The sequence below is a fragment of the Pipistrellus kuhlii genome, unplaced genomic scaffold (assembly GCF_014108245.1).
Source record: "Pipistrellus kuhlii isolate mPipKuh1 unplaced genomic scaffold, mPipKuh1.p scaffold_m20_p_8, whole genome shotgun sequence".
Classification (NCBI taxonomy): Eukaryota; Metazoa; Chordata; class Mammalia; order Chiroptera; family Vespertilionidae; genus Pipistrellus; species Pipistrellus kuhlii.
The window spans coordinates 34,124,834-34,141,665 of NW_023425584.1; the positions used below are offsets into that span (position 1 = coordinate 34,124,834).

A 16,832-nucleotide genomic window follows, 5' to 3' on the forward strand; every position below is an offset into this window, starting at 1 on the left:
CCGGGGTGGGGGGGCGGAGAGAGCGCGGCGGGCGGCGGCGGCCGGGGAGGCCCGGGAGGCCGCGGTGCGGTCACTGCGAGCCGAGCCGAGCCGCGCCGATCGCCATCCGGCCCCGGCTCCCGCGCGCGATCCCGGCCGGCGGCGCGGCCGGCGGCGCCGCAGCCCATGGAGCTCGAAAACATCGTAGCGAACACGGTGCTACTCAAGGCCCGGGAAGGTGAGGCGGCCGGGCGGCCGGGCGGCCGGGGGCGAAGAACGCGGGCGCGCGGCCTCTGGGCTCGGTGGGGTGACCCCGCCACCCGGTCTCCTAGGGCGGCGCGCCTCGCGCCCCTCACTCCGCGCAGACATGAGTCTTTCCGGGCCCGCGTCCTCCTCCTCCGCACCTGCCCCGGGGAGCTCGGGCCCAGGAAGGGGCGCGGGGGGAGGGGGGGCAGGCCACCGCCCTCGCGGCGGGGGAAAATGAGGGGTGAATGAGCCGGTCTGGTGTAGCAAGCGGAAGGAAGAGGGAAGGGTGGGACCTCAGACTCAGGAGAGCTTCTCTGGGGCCTCTCCCAGGTGAGCGATGAGAAGATGCCCCAGGAAGGGGCAGCCTACCCCCACGTGCCCAGGGCTCAGGTTCTGCGCACAGCCCGGACTGGCACAAAGTTGATGCAGGGTAAAGGTTTGGAGAATGAATGAACGGCCATTGGACTTGGGGAAGCTGCTAGTTACGTAGGCTACCGATATGACTGCCACTTGTTCTGCACCTAGTGACACTGGGGACAGAGGTGAATGGGTCACGATTTTTGCCTTCAGGAAGCGCACGGGCTACCGGGGCAAACAAGCACAGAAACCAGTGGGAGGCAGCTTTGAAAGGAGAGAGCATACAGGACTGTAAGAGCAAGGCCTAGCAGAGGGAGCTGGTCCGGTGAACCAAGTGTGTGCCGAACTCCTCATGGCTCCCACCCAAGATGTTACAGACACCTGCTCTGGAGGGTCCTGGGAGACACAGAAGGACCCAACCTGACCCTCCCTGCTGGTGCTCAGTCTGCCCCTCCTCTGCTATTGTCCACCTTGGTAACATAATCACGGAACACCCCCTGTGTGCTGTGTCCTGTCCAGGGTGCTGGCAGCCAGCACTGTACAAGACCCTTCTTTTGGAAACTCTAGGACAGAGAGGTCATGACAGCTTTTCCACTCTTCGCTGAGCTTCCAGGCTGAACGTGTCCGGAAAGAGTAGTCTGCTTCACCTCTGTGCCCCTTTTGCAGCGACTCTCCTCCAGGTCACGTAGTAAGGCTGTGGTTGACCCAGGCTTAGGAGACAGGATGCCCCCAATACAGTTTGTAGGAAGCCCGGGGGGGCCCCAGCCGGCACTGCTTTTGGTACCTTCTGCCTGCCCAATGGGTACTGACCCCAGGGAGGTGCTGCCTGGAAATGGGCACGGCAGGCTGGTGCCCTGAGCCTTCCTTATCTCCTGTTCCTTATCGAGTCCCGGGCTGGGCCTTCCTCCCAGCCTCTGGGGGCATCTGCCGATTCTGTTCTGCCTCGTCATCCAGCAAGCCAGGGAGGAGGGGTGAGGAGAGCCTGGCCTGGCCTCTCTCTCATTGCTGTAGTCAGTTCAGGCCTCAGGCTGCTGAGAACATGGTCTTGCCTGGCGGGAGAGTAAGTGCATCATCAGACAGGCTTCTTCAGGCGGTGGGTGCAGGTGTAGGGATTTGGCCAGACCCGGGACCCATGCCTCCCTCCCCTGGGGAACCCTCATCCTACCTGGCTTTGTCTCTCCCGCCTACCTGGCTCTAGACAAGCCTCTTCTCTCTGAACTTTAGTAACCTTTTCTGTGGAATGGTTGGGAACAGGACATGAAAACTAAAGGAAATCCCGATTGTCTCTGAGTCCTGAACCCTGGCCCATGGACTGGCTGCATCAGAATCCCTTCATGTGCTGGCGGGCAGCTTGGGGCTGGGTCTTTGCCAGCTTCCCAGGTTGTTTGGGAGCCTTCGGTGTATATCTTCAGTGGACACCCAATAAATATGTGACATATTTGGGGTGGGAAAGGAGCTTGGATTGTGATCCAAGGATATGGGTTCCAATCCTGCCTCTGGTACTTCTAGGTTTTGTGATCTTGTACACAATGGTTCGTTTCAGGGTCTTGGTTTTCTTATGAAATTGGTCCAGGGCTGGCAGAGCTGCTGAGAGGATGAAGTGGGACAGCTCTGGGGATGTGAGGCCTTGCCCAGTCCTTCCTTTTCCAGGTGCCCAGAGACACAGTGCGGGGACCAAGCTGGGGCGGGGAGGAGCCCCGCTGACTGGTGGCAGTTCCAGGACAGGATATTTGCGTGTGACTCTGCTGCTGCCTTAGTGTGGCTGGGAGGAGGGGAGAAAGGGAGGAGGAAGTAACTGATGGGGAGGCAGGCGGATGGAGGGTTGGGTGAAGGACCTGCGGGGGTGGGGGAGGAGTTCCCCTTCTAGGGAGGCCTTGCCTGTGTTGGGGGGGGGGGGGGTCTGTTGCTTACTCACAATGGAGCAATGACTGGGATATACTGGGCGTAGGCGGCAGGAGGGCTGCTAATGGGTTTCCCAATGGGTGCCCTGCAACACTTCCTCCTCCGGTCAGCTTGGGTCAGGGAGCACATTGAGGGACCCAGCCCTGCTTCCTCCCCAGAAGGCAGCTCCTTCTCCTTGCTCCACCTGCCTTCAGCAAAGCCAGATGGAGATAAGCCTGGGTAAACCAGGGGGGAAACTGAGGCGAGGGAAAGTGGTAGCTTGAGATTGCCATTGACTTGGATCTGGGGCCCATCTCTTGTCACAGCCCTACTGGTATTGGACACAGACACTCCCAGTCACCCTCACAACACCTCCGGAAGTGGCTTAGGATCCAAAGTACACATGGAGAAATTGAGGTTAATAGTGGGCAAGTGATGGGCGTAAAGTGTGAATTGGAGATTGCAACCAAGGTCTCCAAGACTCAGGCCCCTTCCACTATCCTCAACCTCATGGCCCACAGGCCACATCTGGCTAGCTCTCTTAACATGTTTTATTTGGCTGAAGTAGTATTTGAAAAAATAGGAACCAATCCTAACATATAAAAAGCCAGGGGTGTCACAACCGAAACAACCGGATGAATGACAGAACAGCAAGCTGGTGGGGCGACCAGGCCCGCAGGGGGGTTAGTGAGGGATGACCAAACAACTGAATAGCTTGCTGCATGAGGCGACCAGGCCGACGGCGGGGCAGGGAAGGTCTGGGGGGGCAGCTGGGGGCAACCAGGCCAGTAGCAGGGGAAGCTGGGGGTGACCAGGCCAGTGGATAGGGAGCAGTTAGGGGAGATCAGGCAGGCAGGCAGGTGAACAGTTAGGAGCCAGCAGAGGGATTGTGAGAGGGATGTCCAGGGATCGGGCCTAAACCGGCAGTTGGACATCTCCCCGAGGGTTCCCAGATTGGAGAGGGTGCAGGCTGGGCTGAGGGGACCCCTCACCCCCGCCCCCCATGCACCGGACCTATAGTATTTCCCGTAGCAGTCTGGATTCCCAGAGCTGGCCACACTGAGCCAGCATTCCTGCCTAGCAGAAACCAAGCAACAGCTGGAATTGTGCTGCAGCACTATTAGAAGGGGCATGACTAGGTCAGTTCACCACACTCTCCACCACTCCCTGTTGTCTCCCATCTGGTCCACATTAACCACATCTGTCTAGCTTTGTAGGCATTTGGTCTCCGTAGCTGCAGTTGGGAGGTTACCTAGGTGAAATGAGGCAGGGAATCAGGGCTGGGGAAGCCTTTGTGTGCAGGGGTGGGCATCCTGAGTGCCAGCCCTCCTGCTGCCTCCTTATTTGAGTCTTCTATAGCCCTGATACAGGTGACTCAGGCTGCCCTCTGGCTCTGGCAACTCTCAGACATATTTCCTAGAATCTCCCCCTTTTGGGTGTTGACTTACATGGTTCCTGCCATTGTCAAGTTCTTTTCTGTTTTCTTCGGAAACATGAGGAACTACCTGGTAGGTAGCAACTGAGACTTGCCGAGGCTGCCCAGAAACCCCATCCTTCCCCAGCATCCTAGTCTCACTGTCCGCTTGGCTCTTCCAGCCCAGGAGCCCCTAGCAGGAAGGTGGATGGACCATGCATGTCCGGGAACCCAGTGAGGATATGTTGGAGTTGTAGAAGGAAGGCCTCTACAAGCCTCTGTTAGTGAGCTGTGCCTGGGGTGGACCACACTGAGAGTGGAGGGGAGGCGTGGTGGTGGGCAGACTCAGTGCCTGTTCGCTCCCACAGGTGGTGGCGGGAATCGCAAAGGCAAAAGCAAGAAATGGCGACAGATGCTGCAGTTCCCCCACATCAGCCAGTGCGAAGAGCTGCGGCTCAGCCTCGGTGAGGCCTGGGTGGAGACCGGGGTGCTGGTGTCAGGGAGCCTCCCCTGAGGCCTTACCCTGGGGCCCACGGGCAAGGTGGGGGGGCGGGGCAGGGAGCAGATTTAGGCTACACCACCCACCTCAGTTTCAGTTCCTGGGCTTGTGATGAGTGAGGGCAGAGAGCAAACAGAACAGCAGGGGGCGGGTGGGGTGAGTGTGGGGAGCAGGGCAGGGTCAGATTTGGGCAGAATGAGAAAAGCAGCGGAAGAAAGGGCTGGGCCTCGGAGCAGAGCTCAGGGGACAGAGGCTGGAGTAGAGGCTGGAGCCAGCCCACAGATTGACTTTGTTGGGAGTCTTACCCAGTCTGGTCTTAGGGAGCTCAGCAAAGTCTTGACCAGAAGGGCTCAGAACCCAGTTCCTGCTTATTGTGGCTGAGGCCCCAGGTCTGAGCAGCACTCCAGGTTGCCCAGGCCCCCTCTGACAACCTGCATGTGGGCAAGGAGTATGTTGTAGCTGCTTCCCCTGCCTGGGAAGGAGATCTAGCCTGGAGCTCAACGGAAGCCACAGCTTCCTCCCGTACTTTCGCCAGGCAGGCTGCAGGTGCGGGCCCAGCCTGGGCCTGGCCGGAACCTCAGGCCACACCCAGCCCCAGCACTGTGACGAATGCGGGGTGGTGCGAACCAGGCGACCGTGGGGGAGGTGAGGGCCCCGGTTCTAGAGCCACACACCTGGTTGTGTGACCTTGGCTAATCACTTAGCCTTTCCGAGCCTGAGTCCCAAGCTATGATATAGTAGAAGCTCTAAAGGAGGAAATGGGTGCCATACTTCAGGGCTGGAAGCTGTCGATGGGACCCAGGGCCTGGGGGTGTGGGCTGGAACGCCCCACTGGCCAGCTCCAGGTCCAGACCCAGCAGCTCCCACTTCTGCCCGCAGAGCGTGACTACCACGGCCTCTGCGAGCGGCAGCCCATTGGGCGCCTGCTGTTCCGAGAGTTCTGCAGCACGAGGCCTGAGCTGACCCGCTGCATTGCCCTCCTGGATGAGGTGGTGAGTGCTGCTTAGCCCAAAGCCCAGCCCAACACCCAGGGTAGTCAGAGGCCCAGACCCTGTGTGCTCTAGTGCCCACGCCTGTTACTTCCCCCAGACCGCAAGCCTCTCCACCTTTTCCACCCTGCAGGCTGAGTATGAAGTGACTCCTGATGAGAAGAGGAAGGCATGTGGGCAGAGGCTAATGCAGAATTTTCTGAGCCACACGGTGAGTGAGCAGTGATGGAGGGATGACGGCAGCGGGCAGAGCTCAGTGATGGGGAGAGGAGTGGTCACCATCTGGGCAAAGATGCCCTGGAGCTGCTCCAGGCTCATCAGGCATCACTGTGGGCACAGAGTCTAAGGGGGGGGGGGGGAGAGACAGACAGCCTGCCAGCAGCTCTGCTTCCCCTCGCCTCTAATGTAGAAGCAGGAACTGATTCAGTAATCAGACAGGCTAGGACACCACCAGCTTGCAGCTGCTTCTAGTACTGGCCCGAGATATCTGCCATCTCTGCCCTCGGAGTGAGCTGCTGGCCCAGGGGGTCCATTCACTGACCTGTCTGTGGCCTGTCCTCAGGGTCCTGACCTCATTCCTGAGGTCCCCCAGCAACTGGTGACTAACTGTGCCCAGCAGCTGGAGAAGGGGCCCTGCAAAGACCTCTTCCAGGAGCTAACGCGGTAAGCCTCTCCCTCCCACAGGCCTAAAACTTTGTCCTGAGGAGGGGCTTCTGTGGGTCTGGAAGGTGAACAGCTCAGCTGCTCAGCCTCTCATCCCAGGCTTGCCATGCTGTGTGACCTGGGGCAGGTTGCCGCCCCTCTCTGTAGCATCCTCAACTTCAGCCCCTCTCTGTCCCAGTGGGTTAGTAGGAGGGTTGGCTGGGGATGCTGCCTTTGAGGCTGAGCATGCATGTAACGGGGGACTGGTCCATCAGTCTGAGAGCCTGGGGCGTCGGGCTGACCAGTGGGCTGGGCCTTCTCAATAGGCTGACCCATGAGTACCTGAGTGTGGCCCCTTTTGCCGACTACCTCGACAGCATCTACTTCAACCGTTTCCTGCAGTGGAAGTGGCTGGAAAGGTGAGGGCCTCGAAGGTGGGGCCAGGGCAGGCCAGGTTGTTGGGGCTTTCGTGGGCCTTGGACCCCTATTCAGTCATTGGCTCCCCACATCCTTTCCCACAGGCAGCCAGTGACCAAAAACACCTTCCGGCAGTACCGCGTCCTGGGCAAAGGCGGCTTTGGGGAGGTGAGTGGCCACGCCAGAACCGTGCAGCGGTGAGGTAGGGTGGGTCCTGGACAGCCCTCCTCCCCGCCCCCCAAACCTCTGTGCCCCCAGCAAGAGCACGGCTGGTTCCCATTTTCTCATCTACCCTGGCTGTTAGGTGTGCGCCTGCCAGGTACGGGCAACAGGCAAGATGTACGCCTGCAAGAAGCTGGAGAAGAAGCGCATCAAGAAGCGGAAAGGGGAGGCCATGGCACTCAATGAGAAGCAGATCCTGGAGAAAGTGAACAGTAGGTTTGTAGTAAGTACAGACAGGAGACCCAGCCCTGCCCCTGGCCATGTGCTTGCCCTCCCCACTCACCAGGCTGACCTTTTCCCCTCAGCCCACCCCTCATTCCCTCCAGGCTCTGCCTCCCATTCTTGGAGATGCCTGGGAAGGGCAGGTTTTGGGGTGTTGATACCAGGCCTGGGAAGCAGGCTGGGCCCCCAGGAGTGGCACTGAGGATATTTGGGGCAGCTGGCACCAGCCCCGCCACCAGGTGGCCTGTGTCTCCTGCCTGAGGGCTTGGGTCCCTTGGGCCACAGGTGAGCTTGGCCTATGCCTATGAGACCAAGGACGCGCTCTGCCTGGTGCTGACACTGATGAACGGAGGTGACCTCAAGTTCCACATCTACCACATGGGCCAGGCTGGCTTCCCAGAGGCCCGGGCCGTCTTCTACGCTGCCGAGATCTGCTGTGGCCTGGAGGACCTGCATCGGGAGCGCATTGTGTACAGGTGCGGAGTGCTGCCTCCCCGCCAGGGCTGGGGCTGGGCACGGGTGAAGGTGGTGGGAAGGTATGGGTGTCTGAGGCCAGGGAAGCACTGGCTGGAGGCTCTGCCCTTGCCCACATTGCATAGACTTGAAAGGCTCAGAACCCAGTCTCTGGGGTCTGGCTGACACAGGGGTGACTCTGACACTGTCACCCTTCTCAGTGGCTGGGCCAGTCTGCTTCCTGCGCCTAACATCCCTTCCTTCCTGGAAAGCAGAGGCTTTCATTCCTGCCTGGTGGGTTGTTATGGGGCCAAATGAAATGATTCGGTAAAATACACAGGGCTTGGCAGTGGGGGCTCTACCTATCACTGTTATTGGTGACTATTTCCTTGGAGTCTCCCAATAGCCCCAGGAGGGAAAGAATGAGCAGCCCTGTTTTACAGGAAAGGTAGACTCAGCCACCAAAGGGTGGGATGGGCGGGGAGGGCTCGACACTGGGTGAGCAAGGCTACTGGGGAGCTTCCCTAGGTGAGAGATGCCCTCCACATGCCCAGTGAGTCCCAGGAGTCCTGGCCCCACAAATCCTTCATCTGCTCCCTCGAGCTGGGGTTGCTGCGGGTGGAGGACAAGGCTCTCTTGTCACCCTGGCAACACATGGCTCCTACACCTGCTGCGCATCACATCCCAGGAGCTGACCCAGCAGGGAGGAGGTAGCCCTTCCTGGCTGCCTGGCACACTGAGCAGCATCTGATCCTGCCCTTCTCTCCCACAGGGACCTGAAGCCAGAGAACATCCTACTGGATGACCATGGTGGGTGGGGGGGCCACAGAGGTAGGGTGGTGTGGGGTGGGGTCCAGCCCACCTGCTTCATGGGCTCCTCACTTTTTTACCCACCTTCAGGTCACATCCGGATCTCCGACCTGGGGCTGGCTGTGCACGTGCCCGAGGGCCAGACCATCAAAGGCCGTGTGGGCACTGTGGGCTACATGGGTGAGTCCTCTCACTGTGCTGGGCCCGACACTGACCCCTCCCCCCACTCCCCCCCCCCCCCCAGAACTTCTGTGAAGTCTCCTGTGTCTCAGGGAATAGAAAGAGCTATTGTCCCTCTTTCATAGATCAGGAGTCGAGACTCAGCCAGGGCCCCAAATACGTGTGAACCCACTTCGTTTATTAAAAACTTGCTGAGCTCCTGTTGGCTGGGCTTGCAGGTGGCAACCAGTGAAAGGACTTAAATCCATGTCCATGGCCCCAGCCCTCCACTCCCCTCACCTGCCTATATCAGAGCCGAGTGTCCATCAGGGGAGGGACCAAGATGAGGTCCTGGGTTCCCCTCTGAGACCACATGACACAATAGACAGAACCCGAACTACAGGAGTTCTCTCTCTTTTCTTTTTTTTTTTAATATATTGATTTTTTACGGAAGAGAGAGGGATAGAGAGTTAGAAACATCAATGAAAGAGAAACATCAATCAGCTGCCTCTTGCACACCCCCCACTGGGGTTGTGCCCGCAACCAAGGTACATGCCCTTGACCGGAATCGAACCTGGGACCTTTTAGTCTGCAGGCTGACGCTCTATCCACTAAGCCAAACTGGTTTCAGCTATAGGAGTTCTCTTCCTCACCCCTTGCTTATTGTGTCCGTGGGTCAGCCCCTCCCAGCCTCGCTTTCCCTGACCGTGATCCTCATACCGCCTGCCAGGGTTGCCTCGAAGATGAAGAGGCAGTAGAGGCAACTCACCCTGCCCTGCAGGCAGTGTAGGCATCCAGCAAGTGACTTTCCTTCTTTCCTTGGTCTAATACTAAATCCATACATTGCAAACTGGTAGCCACACGGGCTTCATTTGGCCTCCGTTTGTGTGTTTCAGTCAAATTATGTTTAAAACAATTGGAATTGGTTGCCAACATTGAATGAGCTAGACAGCCTCACAGTAAAATATGGATTTCTGACTTCTTTGAAGTTAGAAACTTGCCCTCTGCGGGTGCTCTCCTACCCACCATGGTCCCCACCAGGCCATTGGCGGTGTTTGAGCTGAGCTCCTGCCTTGATATGTGCTGGGCTTCCTGGGATGCCCCTCATTCATTCTTACCTCTAACTCCTATGCCTCCCATCCAGCTCCAGAGGTGGTGAAGAACGAACGGTACACGTTCAGCCCAGACTGGTGGGCACTCGGCTGCCTTCTATACGAGATGATTGCAGGCCAGTCGCCCTTCCAGCAGAGGAAGAAGAAGATCAAGCGGGAGGAGGTGGAGCGGCTGGTGAAGGAGGTGGCGGAAGAGTACTCGGAACAGTTTTCCCTGCAGGCCCGCTCACTCTGCTCCCAGGTGTGGCAGCCAGCGGGAGGCCTGGGCTGGGGCTGGGCACCTCTCCCAAGGCCACCCTGACCGCCCCTCCCCTGCTACAGCTCCTCTGCAAGGACCCTGCCGAGCGTCTGGGGTGTCGTGGAGGTGGTGCCTGTGAGGTGAAGGAGCACCCCATCTTCAAGAAACTGAACTTCAAGCGTCTGGGAGCAGGCATCCTGGAGCCACCCTTCAAGCCTGATGTGAGTGCCACTTATATGCAGGCAGGGCCAAGCCTGGATGGGGACTGGCGGCTCTTGGAGTCAGGATACCCGCCATTTGAATGTAAGGAAACCTAGCTCAAATGGCTTAGCCAACAAAACAGATCGTTCTCTGGGCTCACGAAAACGAAAAGCCCCATCTTGGCTTCCAACTGTGTTGTAGGAATTGTCTCTCTTCCTCTCCCTTCCCACGAACTGGTCAAGGTGCAGTCTTTTCTCTCAGGGAGCTGTCCCAGGGCATGGCAGTGGTGGACTCAGCAGCCCGAACCCACATCCTGCCAGCTCAGTCACTCCTGTAGATAAAGAGCACCTCTTTTTTTTTTTTTTTTTTTTAATATATTTCATTAATTTTCCACAGAGAGGAAGGGAGAGGGATAAAGAGCTAGAAACGTGATGAGAGAGAAACATCGACCAGCTGCCTCTTGCACACCCCCTACTGGGGATGTGCCCGCAACCCATGTACATGCCCTTGACCGGAATCGAACCTGGGACCTTTCAGTCCCCAGACCGACGCTCTATCCACTGAGCCAAACCGGTTTCGGCTAAAGAGCACCTCTTGCCCAATAATTTTTAAAGTCCTAAAAGGGAGGATAAAAGCCTAAGGCTGACGCTAATAGCCTTTGATTCCTCAGAGGCCCCTCAGTGGCCACACTGGATCATACGCCTACCTGAAGCACTGCTAATGGAAGAGACCAGTTCCCCAAAGGAAAACCAAGATACTGTTAACAGCAGGGGGAAGTGCTATTAGGGTTGGCATAACACCTGGTGCCCACCTTCCATCTGTGGGCAGAACCCTCCCTCTTAGAAAATCTCACCCATTTGCTGACATCTCAGTGGGTCAGGCATCCTGCAGGCAGGAATAGTCTTGAGTTATCAGACTCCAAGTGGAAAAACCCCAACTCAGACTTACTTCAGACTTACTTATGCCCAACATGGAGTTGGTTCATTTAGCCAGAAAGAGTAGGGCCCACATCAGGGTTTTATGCTGTGTTCCAGGACTCCATCTCTTGGCTCTGGTTCATTCTGTTGACTGCCCTCCCACTAAATTCAGGCTTCTCTGTATGAAGTTACAGGGAAGGTTCTGATTGGCCAAAATTTGGTCATGTACTTACTCCCCTCCTATGTGTGAGAGGCCTGTGTGGTGAACACAGGGGAGGCAAGAAGGTGATGGGCAGACCAGGTTGATGCATGGTTGCTATTTCATTCAACAAATATTTGAGTGCCCAGATGTGCCAGACCTTGTAGATAATGAGGTCAACAGGACCCAGTCCTGCCTTCATGTTCTAGTGGGAAAACACCAGTATAAACCAGTAAGTGAAAACATTCTAGGTAATGTGAAGTGTGCATTGACAAAGGAATAAAGAAGGCTAAAAAGAAGATAAGGAAGATGGGGGTGTATTTTTAGACAGGATGGTCTCTGAGGAGTTAACAGTTAAGCAGAAGCCTAAAATATGTGAAGGAGAGAACTCTGCCAAGACTTATAGTGTGAGCATTCCAGGGAAAAGGAATGAGCCAGGCAATGAGGTCCTGGGGCAGGGACCAGCTTCTGGAACTAATACAGCAACGAGGGGCGAGTGTGACTGATGTGTCTTCCTCTGAGTGTGATGGGAGCCTTTGGGGACATGGAGGCAGGAATGTGAGGTGTCCAGTGGGCCACAGAGGAGGTGAGTGGAAGTGAGGGACCCGGTAGTGGGCTGCCGCCTCTGAAGGACTGTCATGTGGGCCTCACTGACACCCCGTGATGTGGGCATTGCTGGGGGTGGCGGCCCCTGACGTCAGCAGCTGCCTCCAGGCTGCACTGCCACTCCTGCTTCCCAGGCACATCGTCTAATTTAACCTTGAAACCACCCACTGCTCCCGGTCTTTTATTCTGAGTTAGAGAATCAGCCCAGCCGGTGGCGCTCAGTGGTTGAGCATCAACCTATGAAGCAGGAGGTCATGGTTGGATTCCCGATCAGGGCACATGCCCAGGCTGTGGGCTCGATCCGCAGTGTGGGGTGTGCAGGAAGCAGCCCGTCCATGATTCTCTCTTATCACTGATGTTTCTATCTCTTCCTCTCTGAAATCAGTAAAAATATATACTTTTTTTTTTTAGTTAGAAAATCAGTGCCTTGGACTTCAGTTTTTTAGAAGCAGCAGGTGAAAAGCAAGGTTGTTTTTAACAGCTTTATTGGGAGTTAATTCATATACTATGTAATCCACTCATTTTAAAGTATATAATTAAATGTTTTTAGCATATTCAGAATTGTACAAGCATCATCACAATCAATTTAGAACATTTTCATCCCCCCCCCAAAACAAAACAAAACAAAAAAAAAACTCGTACCCATTAGTAGTCATTCCCCATTCTCCTCTTCCCCTGGCAACCACTAATCTTTCTTCACTATAGACAGGGTGTGCTAAAAAAAATGTATACATACTTAATAGCTGATAGCTCAATTGATTTTTTTTTTCTTTTCAGATTTAACCCATTGGAATTAATAATTATTCAAAGTGTGTATACAGTTTTTGGGGACACCTTATATTTGCCTAATCTGGACATTTTATATAAATGAAATTATACACTGTGAACCCTCTGATAATGGCATCTTCCCCTTTGAATTTTTCTTTTCTTTTCTTCTTCCTTTTGCATGTTTTTAAACTTCATCAGTATTATAGCACATTTCAGTTCTTTCCAGTGTATGAATAGCTCACATTTTGTTTGTCTTCATCAGTTTCTAGACATCAGGGCGGTTTCCACTTTTTGACTATCATGAATAATGCTGCCACAAACATGCACACACACGTTTCTGTGGGGACACAGGTTTCCTTTTCTCTTGGCTGTGTACCTAGGAATGGAGTTGCTGGCTCATCTGGTAATGCTGTTTAACCTTTGAGGAACTGCCAGACTGTTTTCCATAGCAGCTGCACTATTTCATATGATGATGTTTTAATTGATATCCTTAATAGTCGGGGATAGAGCAAGCTGTTGAACATCCCCAGACACAAACCCCTCAGCACTGGGCCCTGCATGCAGGTGCCTTGCTGAAGGTGCCTGCTGAGATTCAGCCTCTGCTCACCGCACCAGCGGCACTCGCAGAGAGCAGTGTGCTAATGGAGGGGGCACTTGTTAGTGGTTCCCCCTGGCACTGTGGAGGCTACTGGCTGTGGTGGGTCAGCTACCAGCAACTGGTCAGGGATGGAGAATGATCCCATTTACAAAGGGGAACTGCGCTCAGAGGGAAGGGACTGCCATACTTAAGAAGTACATGGCTCAGTGGATAGACAGCCTGTGGACTGAAAGGTCCCAGGTTCGATTCCAGTCAAGGACATGTACCCAGTGGGTGTGCAGGAGGCAGCTGATCAATGTTTCTAACTATTTCTCTCCCTTCCTCTCAGTAAAAAAAAATATATTTAAAAAGGGGAAAAAAGTACATAGTTTGCTGATTTCTGACTCTACCAGGCGTCTTCAAACTACGGCCCGCGGGCCACATGCGGCTCGCAGAGGAGTCTGATCCGGCCCGCCAGGTTTTTTGGGCAGTGAGCGCAGCTGAGGTGTTACAGTAGGAATTAGTAGTTCATATAGTCCGGCCCTCCAGCTCTCTGAGGGACCGTGATCTGGCCCCCACTTTAAAAAGTTTGAGGACCCCTGCGTCTAAACTAGGGGTGTCGAACTCAATCAGAGAAGGGGCCAAAATCTAAAATCCAGCCTAAATCGCGGGCCGAATGGTTTACTGAACAGTCATAAACTGTCATTGTGATGGAAACACAGCAGAGTGCAGTGATGACAGCGCGGTGCGGGCCACATTGCAAGGCCTGGCGGGACGGATTTGGCCCGTGGGCCTTGTGTTTGACACATGTGGTCTAAACCATAGAGCACAACCAGGCTAAAACTGGAGTGGTTCTCAGGGCTGAGCTATCTGACCACCATCTCTTGTCTGACCATTGCCTTTGTCCCCTCAGCCCCAGGCCATCTATTGCAAGGATGTCCTGGACATTGAACAGTTCTCCACGGTAAAGGGTGTGGAGCTGGAACCCGCGGACCAGGACTTCTACCAGAAGTTTGCTACGGGCAGCGTGTCTATCCCCTGGCAGAATGAGGTGGGACCTGCCCAGCTGGGGGCGGGGGGGGGGGGGGAGTCCAGAAGTTGGCCCTGGGGGCAGTTCTCACAGCTGCCTGTCCTGTGGCAGATGGTGGAGACCGAGTGCTTCCAGGAGCTGAATGTCTTCGGGCTGGATGGCTCAGTTCCCCCAGACCTGGACTGGAAGGGCCAGCCCCCGGCACCCCCCAAGAAGGGACTGCTGCAGAGACTCTTCAGTCGCCAGGTAACCCAGTAGTGTCCTCCCTGGGCCCCAGCCGTGATCCAGGGGATGGTGAGTGGGAGGCCGGGCCAGTGCCCGCATGAGCTGTGAGTGGGCCTCCTCCAGCCGTGCCAGTGGTGCCCAGGGTCTCTGGCCTCAATCCCTCCCGTCCCCCACCTCTGCTGGGCTCATGGCCTCTTTTCTCTTTCCAGAGGTGAGCAGTGTAGGCTCCCCGTGGGTTGGCTTTGCTGCCTGGCCTCGGGGAGCCACGGGCAGTCCTTCCATGGCAGAGGCAAGATGTGGGAGAAAGAAGTCCGGTGCCCACTCCCCACCTGACCCTCCCCACTGCTTTTGTTTCCTGCACCCCAGCACCTTCAAGCTGCTAGCCTTGCTTAGCATCTGTTTCCCCATGCTCTGCCTTCAGCTGCCCCAGGGAAGAGTGGCTGGATGGGGCCCTGCCCTGGCAAAGCCTGGGTTCCTCCTGGTCCCCCTTACTTCAGCCTGTACTCGGCAGCCCCTGCACCAGTGTGTGGCCTGAGCTGCTGCTCCAGGCCCCTCGTGGGATGTCCCCTCCCCAGAGCATGGCCCGCTCAGTGATGGCACTAGTGGCTAACAGCGCTTGCTCTGCCTCTTTCCCTCCGTGTCTTCTCCGCCCTCTAGGATTGCTGTGGGAACTGCAGCGACAGTGAAGAAGAGCTCCCCACCCGCCTCTAGCCCCCAGTCCGAGGCCCCGACCGGCGGTTGGCGGTAGCAGCTACTTCGAGTGCTGTTTACAGTTTTGCACAGTGGTCCTCCCCATTGTCCACTCAAGTTGTGGCCTGGGGGACACAGCCGGAGCTGTCCCCAGTGTTGTCTTCCCCTCAGCCCGTAGTCTGGCTGAGTTTGGCAAGACCTAGGCTGTCCTTGGGACAAAGGTGCGTCCCTTCAGCTCTTGTCCGTGGAGCTCGGGGCTTTCTGTATTTATGTATTTGTACGAATGTATATAGTGACTAGAGCGTTCTGAAGACCCACGCTGGAGCTGGCAGAGGGGCCACTGCCAAACTCAAGGCTCCTCAGGCCCTTGAGCCCCCAGCACTGTGCTCACCACCGCCGACCTCCGAGTGAGACTCGTGCCTGCCTCTGCTGCCCTGGGCTCAGGCCGCCACCTCGGGCCCAACGCTGTCCCTTCTCAGCACTTGTCAGAGCTGGATCTGGGGCATGTGCCAAAGTATGAACAGAGAGTGGGCTGATACTGGGACCCATCAGTCCACTGCCCAGGCTGTCCCAGATGGGTGTGCCTCTGCCTTCCAGCTCCCAGGGCACCTTGTCCCTCATGCTGGGCCCCGTTCTGAAGGCACCTCTTGCAGAAATGCCCCATCCCAGGAGGGGAAAGGGGGTGTCCCTGGCCAACCCTCAAACATTCCAAACTTCTCTCATAACCATAGACACGTGCCCAGCAATAATCCGCCCCTCCCTCTGTGTGTGTGTGTGTGTGTGTGTGTGTGTGTGCGCGCGCGCGTGCACACGAGTGCGTGTGTATGTGAAGGGGGTAGGCTGAGGCTATGTGCCTATATGCCAGGCCCCACCCAGCCCTTCCCAGACTGGATAGCCATCCTGGTCCCAGTGTTGAGGTAGCATGGGATTACAGGACCCTGGTTTTTCCATATTTAAAGCCAATTTTTATTACTCATTTTGTTCAATGTACGCCGCCACGTGTCTATGTGAATACAGTCTCAGCACAAAGCTGGCCAGCTGCCCCTGCCTGCTTCTTGTTCCTGGTGCTCGGCTGGTCTTCCTTCTTCCCTGGATCTGCTGGAAGTGGGAAGGGATTGGAGGTGGGCCTGGTGGGGGCTACCTTCTAGCCAGGGCCAGGAGTTCCCAGGGTGACCTGGGGGCAGCCTCTCCAAACACTCCGGCCGTGGTGGCCTTTGGGCTCACCTTTGGGTTTCTCGGCTTCCTAAATGGGATGAGGCCTGAGGGAATTGGGTGCTCACCATGGTGTGGGTCTGGCTTTGCCTGATCCTGAGAGGCAGGCTCAGCTGGCAATATCCCCTCCAAGGCCACGGTGGCCTGGCCTTCAATTGTGGACTTGGAAAGAGTGAGGTGGAGCTGCTGTTAGAAACACCTGCCCAATCAGTCTCACCTGGACACTTGCTGGGTGCCTGGCCCAGAGCCAGTGACCGCCCAGTAGAGCCATCCCTCTGCTTTGCCCTTGAAGTAGGGGATGTGGCCAGGCCAAGATGAGATAATGGCAATACTGGGCATTAGGCTGTGACAGAGGCTTGTGGGCATCAGGAAGGGTCTTCTGAAGATAGAAGTTGAGCCAGGCCTTGAGACATTCAGCAGGGGACAGATGGATTAGGAGAGCATTCCATCCATAGCATTCAAAGTGCAAAGACTTGGGGCTGGGTGGGCGGAGGAGGGGTGTGCAACAGCCTGTTAATCACAAGTCTGTCCAAGTCTTTAATGCCAGTGACCTCAAACACAAACCTACCCTTGCCTTGTGCCACCATAAGATTTTGTTCATTGCCTCTGGGCTGGTTACCCCATTGCCACAGAGACCACATGAGCTTTGCTATTAGTTCTGGGTTCAAGTCCCAGCCTGGTCACTTTGCCAAACGGAAAGATGAGTGTGATACCCATCGATTCACAAGGCAGCTATGGGAAGTAGCCAGTCACCCCTCCCCTTGAGC

At 56.1% G+C, this 16,832-nt stretch overlaps 1 protein-coding gene across 6 annotated transcripts in view; it reads left to right on the plus strand.

Moving 5' to 3' along the window:
- Positions 1-16,832, plus strand: part of GRK6 (G protein-coupled receptor kinase 6) — a 27,759-nt gene continuing 10,927 nt past the window's right edge. The window contains exons 1-16 of one of the 6 annotated variants that reach the window (XM_036423249.2): positions 2-217; positions 4,246-4,341; positions 5,256-5,368; positions 5,499-5,576; positions 5,928-6,028; positions 6,334-6,426; positions 6,529-6,592; positions 6,729-6,869; positions 7,154-7,344; positions 8,094-8,131; positions 8,222-8,311; positions 9,435-9,643; positions 9,724-9,861; positions 13,822-13,959; positions 14,050-14,184; positions 14,821-15,887. In XM_036423249.2, coding sequence (XP_036279142.1) covers positions 166-217; positions 4,246-4,341; positions 5,256-5,368; positions 5,499-5,576; positions 5,928-6,028; positions 6,334-6,426; positions 6,529-6,592; positions 6,729-6,869; positions 7,154-7,344; positions 8,094-8,131; positions 8,222-8,311; positions 9,435-9,643; positions 9,724-9,861; positions 13,822-13,959; positions 14,050-14,184; positions 14,821-14,874 — 1,731 coding nt within the window. In that variant the 5' untranslated portion in view covers positions 2-165 and the 3' untranslated portion in view covers positions 14,875-15,887. The other 5 variants (XM_036423250.2, XM_045576799.1, XM_036423251.2 and 2 more) reach the window with 5 other exon arrangements.